Source organism: Centrocercus urophasianus, unplaced genomic scaffold (assembly GCF_019232065.1).
Source record: "Centrocercus urophasianus isolate 14NV4802_14NV808 unplaced genomic scaffold, USGS_Curo_1.0 seq_11, whole genome shotgun sequence".
In the NCBI taxonomy this organism is placed as follows: Eukaryota; Metazoa; Chordata; class Aves; order Galliformes; family Phasianidae; genus Centrocercus; species Centrocercus urophasianus.
The window spans coordinates 3,193,643-3,202,562 of NW_024884253.1; the positions used below are offsets into that span (position 1 = coordinate 3,193,643).

Here is an 8,920-nt window from a genome sequence, read left to right on the forward strand (position 1 = left end):
TCATGAAGGGCAGGTCCTGCTTGACCAACCTGATCTCCTTCTATGATCTAGTGACCCATCTGGTGGATGAGGGAAAGGCTGTTGATGTGGTCTACCTAGACTTCAGCAAAGCCTTTGACACTGTCTCCCACAGCATTCTCCTGCAGAAGCTGGCAGCCAGAGGCTTGGATGGATACACTCTTGGCTGGGTAAGGAGCTGGTTGGAGGGCCGGGCACAGAGAGTGGTGGTGAATGGAGTCAAATCCAGCTGGCGACCAGTTGTGAGTGGTGTTCCCCAGGGGTCGGTGCTGGGGCCTGTCCTCTTCAATATCTTTATTGATGACCTCGATGAGGGCATCGAGTGCACCCTCAGTAAGTTTGCAGATGACACCAAATTGGCTGGAAGTGTGGATCTGCCTGGGGGTAGCGAGGCCCTACAGAGGGATCTGGACAGGCTGGAGAGCTGGGCTGAAGCCAATGGGATGAGTTTCAACAAGGCCAAATGCCGGGTCCTGCACTTCAGCCACAACAACCCCAGGCGACGCTACAGGCTTGGGGCGGTGTGGCTGGAGGACTGCGTAGAGGAAATGGACCTGGGGGTATTGATTGATGCTCGGCTGAACATGAGCCGACAGTGTGCCCAGGTGGCCAAGAAGGCCAATGGCATCCTGGCTTGCATCAGAAACAGTGTTGCAAGCAGGAGCAGAGAGGTGATTGTTACCCTGTATTCAGCACTGGTGAGGCCGCACCTTGAGTACTGTGTCCAGTTTTGGGCCCCTCACTGCAAGAAAGATATTGAGGCCCTGGAACGTGTTCAAAGGAGGGCAACAAAGCTGGTGAGGGGTCTGGAACACAGGCCATATGAGGAGAGGCTGAAGGAGCTGGGAATGTTCAGCCTGGAGAAGAGGAGGCTCAGGGGAGACCTCATTGCTCTCTATAACTTCCTGAAGGGAGGTTGTAGTGAGCTGGGGGTCGGCCTCTTCTCTCGTGTCATTAGTGATAGGACCAGGGGGAATGGCTTCAAGCTACGGCAGGGGAGATTCAGGCTGGACATCAGGAAGTATTACTTTTCAGAAAGGGTGGTCAGGCACTGGAACGGACTGCCCAGGGAGGTGGTGGAATCACCGAGCCTGGGGGTGTTCAAGGAAAGACTGGATGTTGTGTTGAGGGACATGGTTTAGTAGGAGCTATTGGGAATAGGTGAACGGTTGGACTGGGTGATCTTTTAGGTCTTTTCCAACCTTGGTGATTCTATGATTCTATGATTCTAAGCACATTTGCCCTAAAGCTCATCGGTCCTGCTGTCTTTCCCTCAAGATGTGTGTGCTCAGTACAGTGACATCTTTGCTGGGGGCTCGTTTGGGTTTCTGATTCGTAGGTCATGACCCACCTGACTGTGGATCAGGTAGTGCAGCAGTGACTTAACCAAGAGGTTACGCTCCACAATTAGGCTGTTCTTCTGTGACTTTTCAACACAACCATCATGGTGAACAGCAGTTTTTGAGTCCACCTCTGTTTCACCTTGCTGCCCCATACCTTGTTTATGCTATAGGTTTACCATGCAACTTTCTTCTAGGGAGAAAAAAGCTGCTTCTGTTCCCCCAAAGCTGGCAAGTGTTAGCTACACCAAGTGCTGAGAAAATCACTGTTCATAATTTACATACCTTACTGCAGACAACATCTCCCACCCCAAACACACAGTGCTCAACTGTCAGTTTCCCACAGCTCTCCGTACACTTTTAATGATTACAGAAACAAAAAACCTCAACCCTTTCAACAACAGCACAGTTCTGCATACCCACGTGGGGATCTCTCAACAGGTAAAACATCACGTAGCACTCACTGCACCCTTCCTGACACAATACAGTTTTGTTCTATGGTAAACTGAAGCTGGAAAAAAACTGCAGGAAGGTTCTGCACCTCTGTCACTTTTTCCTAAAAATATTTATTGTAAAAAGTCGCATATAAAGTTGTACACAGGACAGGACAGTTGTTTGTAAAGTAAAAAACAAAGAAAATTCAGCCACGCAGCTCTGTCACTCAAGCGGGAAAGGGTTGCTCACTCTCAACAATCCACATTTAACAGACTTCAATCAACTCACGCTTTGTTAGAGCGCCGCGGACAAACCGCAGGTGTGAAGAACTGACTGCAGAGAAAAGCTCCTGTACACATTTACGTCATCATCGATGGCTTCTACTGCTCATCACCTCAGCTGCTGAAACACATTCCCTGCTGGAATGGCTCTCGTCCTCTACTCAGTTTCTGTACACGGCAGACGTGCCAGTTTAGGCTCCATTACAGCAAGAGCTTTATTACTTTTTTCTTTTTAAAGCTAAATCAAAACCAAAACAGAACACTTATCAAAATTGGGCTTGGTCCACTACTAATGTCCTGCCACTGTTCCAGAAAGCTGCGGAAGGGTTGGATCACTTACTGGCTCCTCAAGCAGATGAGGACTAGGAGTAGCAGATCCTGGGTAAAAACCCTCCCTTCACCTGAGAAACACAAACAGGGGAAGAGCTCCCTTTTAAAGAGCAAAAGAGCTTTTGGACTGAGAGCTGCCCGTAAGGAATTGTACGTTTGGATAATGATTGTCTGAAGAAGTCATTTTCGGTCATCTGAGCAAGTTCTGCTGTCACATTTACATTAGTGCTTCTCTTGCCACCATGTTTGTGGGGGAAGAATTCCATTCTTCAGGAAATACACAGTTCAATTTTTCAACTTCTTAGAGCAAAAGCAGATGGCTCAGTGTATAAATATATCCAGCATCTGGATTCTCAGTCACAAAAATAACATCCTTTATACAACAGAAAATGGATCAACTATGAAGTAGCTCTTCACTAGCCTTAAGATCCAACAGCTTCATCCACAGCTTCATCATCATCCTCTTCTTCGTCGTCCTCTTCATCACATTTCCCCAGTTCTCCATCTCGCTTCTCTTTTTCAAGCATTTTTAGATATTTGCTAGCTAGGATTTTCTTTGGCAAGATATCTGGAAGGGAGAATGGCTCTTTTAGTCAGTATAAGTGCTTACACTGCCTCTTTCATAATGCTGTATTCATACAGAATCGCACAGGTTGGAAGGGACTGAATACCACTAAACAAAATAAAACCAACTAACACAGTTAATGACCTCTTGAGTTAGCCTGACATACAATGTATCATAAGTGGAAATGGATAATTCCTTTTTTCTAATTACAAGCAACATTATTTGTTTGATTTTAAATGGAATGCTCAATGACTCAACAGCCTTTGACAGATTCAATAGGACAGCTGCCTTACTTGTGTCCTGTAGAAAACTGATTTCTAGGTATTCAGGTAAGATGCTCATTCAGGGCAGTAACGATGGCCCGGAGACAAGGCAAAACAAGGAGCCCTGAGAAAAGCCAGGCTACAAATAACTCATTTTCCCCCTGTATCCTATGTCCATGCCTTTTCAGAGCGAAACGTTACCAATAAGTTCCAACTACAAGAGAAAAGCGCGCATGCACATGTGCGTTCAGATGTAAATATGTACATTAAAAGGGAGAGGAACCATATGATGCATCCTTTTCAGGAAACAGGACTTAGAGATTTAAATGCATGATTTTTGAGCCATGTAAATTGTCACATCTTTTTTAGGTCTTGTTTCACAGGCTGAAAGCTTTTAAATGGGATCGTTGGCATGTCAGAAGTGCTTACGGCAATATGCTGAGCACTAATTACCCTGGTATAATTTTGCAACACCAGAGAAATCCCTGTCCATAAATGTTTTCAGTAATGTAGCTTATGAGTTAGATTTCAATCACAGAATGGCTTGGGTTGGAAGAGGCCTTAAAAGCCTATCTCGTTCCAACCCTCTGCCACGGGTACAGTTGCCACCCAGCACCTCAGGCTGCCCAGGGCCCCACCCAACCTGGCCTTGAACCCTTTTGGGGATGAGGCACCCACAGTTTCTCTGGGCACTCTGTTCCAGTATCTCACTGCCCTCTGAGTAAAAAAAAACAAACACACAATTCCTCCTAATATCTAATTCAAATCTCCTCTTTTTTAGTTTAAAATCATTCCCCTTTGTTCTATCACTATGAGACCATGTAAAAAGGTCAGTCTCCCTCCTGCTTGTAAGCTCCCTTTAAGTACTAGAAGGCTGCAATGAGGTATCTCTGAAGCCTTCCCTTTTCCAAGCTAAACAAGCCCAACTCCCTTGGCCTTTCTTGATAAAAAGAGGTGCTTCAGCCCTTTGACATCTTTGTGGCCTTCCTCTGTACCTGCTCCAACAACTTCATGTCTTTTTATAAGGCCCTTAGCACAGATGACAGCAGAAGCAGGAGTGGCTAAAGCGTTGCAGATTGACATCCACTCGGTGAACAAGACCTTCTGTGCTGCCACTTAAAATTATGTGTGAATCCTGAGGAGCTTGTTTCTTTTTATTTACGTAGCCATGAGTTTTCCTAGGTGGTAAGAAGAAAAGCTTGGCAACACCAGGATGTTAAATGAATCAGAGAATGATCTGGGTTGGAAGGGACGTTTCAGATCATCTAGTTCCAGCTCCCCTGCTATGGGCAGGGACAGCTCCCACTAGACCAGGTTGCTCAAAGTCCCATCCAGCCTTGAATACTTCCAGGGAGGGAGCATTCAGAAACACACTGGGCAACCTGTTCCAGTGTGTCACCACCCTGAGCCTGGATTTAGCATGCTGACTAAGACATTAGACATATGCTGAATAAAGGGGAGCAATGCTGAACTTTTCAGGGCAACAGTTCAGCCTGACCATTCCCAACCCTGCCATTAAGCCTTTAGCTATATGGTTAGGGCTTTTTTTTTTTTTGTCTACACATAATAGCAGAATAATAACCAGCAGGAGAACAGTGCCCTCACAAAACAATTCAATCAAATCAAAACTCTGTCTTCAAATTTACACACAGGATTACCGCTGCTCTGCTCTGCAGATACCTGCAAGGAACTGAAAGGTTTCACACTCTTCTGCAGTGTGAGACAGGTCGCTGTACGTGAGGGCGTTCTTCTCCTTGCCTCTGCCGTGTTTGTAGGAGTACGACGCCAAATACTGAACGAAAAGCTCCTAAAACGTAAAGCAAATGATACAGATCCGGATATACAAGTGGCAGTTAAACCCCCAATCAAAGGCAAGAGTGCCACATTTAACAGCACGCATGCAAGGCGCTGGACGCGGTAGCGCTGAGCGAAGAGGCGCAACCGAGAGCCCGCCCGGCCCAGAGGGGAGGGAAGGCGGGAGACGCTACCGTGGCCTTAGCGGTGAGGAAAAGCGCGTCCTGGTTGATGCTGGACACCTCCGGCGAGCTCTTCATGATGACGCGGATGCGCGACAGCGGCAGTGACACCAGCCGATTCTCTCCGCCGCTCAATCTGGTCGCCATTTTGCCCCCCCGAAGCGGCCGCGGCCTTTCACCCCTCATCCTAGCGAGAAATGGGCGGCCTCCGCAGCACGGCCCCTTGGGAGCTGTAGTCCGCGGCCTCCAGAAGGCCCCGCGCGCCGCCGGCAGGAGGAAGCGGCGGGACTACAACTCCCGTGAGGCCGCGCGCCGGCCGAGCGGCGGGAGGACTACGAGCCCCGTGGTGCGCCGCGCTCGTCCGCTGCCCGCTCTGTGCTGCGGGGTGGCGGTTCCTCGCCCCGGGCGCCGATGGGACGAGGGCAGACTCTCCGCGCCGGTCTCGTCCCGGAGCTGGCACTCGGGCACTGGGAACTCGTTTTTTATGGCAAATAGGCTCTTCCTAAATATAATCCAAGTAGAGGCCGGCGGCTACAGAGTCGTGAGTGTAATTACAGGTTGCTAAACGCCTCTTCAGCTCCTGCAGTCCAGTAGCTGCCTGGTATCCTGGCACTTGGAGGCGTGTTTGGTGTGGAGAGCATAAGTAAACTATGAACAAATGATGGCGGCGGTGACTTTATTAATGCGTTCCCCACATACGTAGCTCCTACGCTCTGTTCGGCTGAAGGCAGTGTGGGGTTGGCCAGGCGGATGGGGAATGGCTGTGGGTCGGTGTGCCTGTGCCTCAGCGCCGTCACCCATAGTGCTCTGGAGGAACTGCAGCCCGTGGGTTGGATGGGTGCACAACTTGCTGGGTACAATGTGGCTGCCTGGCTGGGCTCAGCGGTGGTGAATGGGGTTAAATCCGAATGGCGACCAGTCACAAGTGATGTTCCCCAGGGGTCTGGGCTGGGGCCAGCCCTGTTTAATAACCTTACTGATGACCTAGATCAGGGGACTGAGGGCATCTTCAGTAAGTCTGCAGATGACACCAAATTAGGAGGAAGTGTCAATCTGCCTGAGGGTAGGAAGGTCCTTCAGAGGGATCACAGAATCACAGAATCATAAAATGGCTTGGGATGGAAGGGACCACAAGGATCATCAATTCTCCAGCCCCTCTGCCAGAGGACACCAATCTCTAGATCTGGTACCAGACCAGGTTGCCCAGGGCCCCATCCAACTTGGTCTTGAACACCTCCAGGGATGGAGCATCCACAGACTCTCCGGGCAGCCTGTTCCAGCACCTCACCACTCTCTATGAAGAACTTCCCCCTGACATCTCATCTAAATCTTCCCTCCTTGAGCTTAAAACCATTCCCCCTTGTCCTACCACTATCTGCCCGAGTAAACAGTTGATTCCCTTCCTGTTTGTAATCCCCTTTTAAATACTGGAAGACTGCAATGAGCTCATCCCACAGGCTTCTCTTCTCCAGGCTAAACAAGTTTAGTTCCCTCAGCCTATCTTCGTAGGAGAGCCCAGCCCTCTGATCATCTTTGATGCCCTCCTCTGGACCCTCTCCAACAGCTCCACGTTTCCTGTATTGGGAGCCCCAGACCTGGACAGAGTACTCCAGATGGGGCCTCACCAGAACAGAGCAGAGAGGACAGTCACCTCCATATCCCTGCTGGCCACCTCTCTTCTGATGGAGCCCAGGATACGATTGGTCTTCTAAGCTGCAAGATCACACTGCTGGCTCATATTCAGTTTTTCATCCACTAGGACCTCCAAGTCCTTCTCTGCAAGGATGCAGGTAGGCTGGATTGATCAGGTGAGGCCAGAGATGTGAGCTTTAACAAGAGTAAGTGCCTGGTCCTGCACATTGGTCACAACTACCCCATGCAATGCTTCTCCCAGATAGCTAGTGATAGGATGAACGATAAGGGCTTTAAGTCGTGCTGGATAGGTTCAAGTTAGATATTAGGAGGAATTTCTTCTCTGATATCGGTCAAGCAATGGAACAGACTGCCCAGGAAAGTGGTGAAGTCATTGTCCATGGGGGTGCTCAAGAAACATGGAGACGTGGCACTGAGGGCTGTGGGTAGTGATGTTACACACAAGGAAGTCTTTCACACAGAGGGTGGAGACACATTGGAACAGGTTGACCAAGGAGGTTGTGGATGCTTCATCCCTGGAAGCATTCAAGGCCAGGCTGGATGTGGCTCTGGGCAGCCTGGTCTGGTGGCTGGTGACCCTGCATATGACAAAGGGGTTGAAATTGGATGATCACTGGGGTCCTTTTCAACCCAGGGCATTCTATGAGTCTATGATTCTATGACTTGATCTTAGTGGTCCTTTCTGACCTTAATGATTCTATGAGTCTATGATTTGATACCAGAACCATCAGAGCCAGGAAGTGGTGTGTGCCTGTCTGCTAAGAGCTGCTGTACTCCCACCAGGAGTTGTTTAACACTCACTAATGGCTTTAATCAGGACTTTGCTGTGCGCTTTACAAACAGTATGTTTTTCATTTGTATTGGAGAAATCTACCAATACTGCTAATTTGATCACTATTTAGCATTAGAGGGGAGAATGGAAGCTTTTTCAATAATGTGCAATAATAATCAGTCGGAATTCAGGGCAGAAAGGGATGTTCCTGGAACAGAAAATACAAGGAATTTGTTAACATGATATTACAAGCTGATGCAGAATTTGCAAGTATATATGGATAAGGCTTTAATACAGATGATAATGGCTATTAAGGGAAGCTGGCACCTCCAACAGTTGTCAGCACCTCAGTACAGGGATAGTACAGCAATATATGTTCATTGGCTTTGGGTCCAGCATTACCGTTTTTGAAGACAACTTTTACAGTTAAATAACAACAATCAAAACATCTTGGACTGCTTAATTCATTCGAGATTACAGCACTGGTGAAATCACTCTGTAGCTTATATCCAAACTGAAGTGTTACGTACGATGATGCTGTATACGTATCTATCAGGCTCGGTTTGTTTGATCCTTGTAGTCTTGTGACACCTTGTGGAAACAGTTGACGTTACACCGACAGTGAGATACACACATGTAAGCAACTTCTCTTCAGTTTCTCCACCACTTGGAATTAACTCATCCTGGAGGATCTCAGGAGACTGAGTAGCTTAATGGTAATGTCAAAACTCTACACTGTTATGTTTACAGAGCCACAATCCAATTATCTCCTAGAGACAATAAAATATTAACTACTCCAATTTACATTTAGCAAAAACTATCTTATTTAATTGATACAAGCTGTCATCACTTTGTGTGTGTGTGTGTGTGTCTCATAAGGAAGAAGTGAAACAACAAAACACTGCTGAGCTGAACTAGAACAATAGAATATTTTGAGTTGGAAGGGACCACAAGGATATTGAATCCAACAGTGTCAAAAAGTGTTTCCAAAACTCCCCCTGGCCAGTGCTACAGGGAAGAGTCGTAACTGTATTAATGAGTCGTGGCTGTATTAATGAGACCAAATCTTTAGTGTGCTTTTGTACCATTGATATCATAACCAAATGCAATATAGGCATTTTCCACCCAATTTGTATTCACATCAGTATGGGAGAAATGAATGTAACTATCATTTCTCTGTGAGAATCTGTGAATGAAAAATGATTTTCTTTATTTGAAAATGCCCCTTGTACATCCCTCATACCTAAATTTGGCCAGTTTGAATGCACCTGTCTTGCCTCCCCAAAG

The 8,920-nt window shown here is 47.5% G+C and overlaps 1 protein-coding gene across 1 annotated transcript; it reads right to left on the reverse strand.

Annotated features, from left to right (window-relative positions):
* Positions 1-1,904: 1,904 nt before the first annotated feature.
* On the reverse strand, positions 1,905-5,394 carry CHRAC1 (chromatin accessibility complex subunit 1). Its single transcript, XM_042839736.1, has 3 exons — positions 5,221-5,394; positions 4,913-5,039; positions 1,905-2,972 (listed from the first exon to the last, which is right to left on the reverse strand). The coding sequence occupies exons 1-3, from the start codon at positions 5,392-5,394 to the stop codon at positions 2,827-2,829; spliced, it is 447 nt and encodes a 148-aa protein (XP_042695670.1). The 3' UTR covers positions 1,905-2,826.
* Between the last annotated feature and the right edge of the window lie 3,526 nt (positions 5,395-8,920).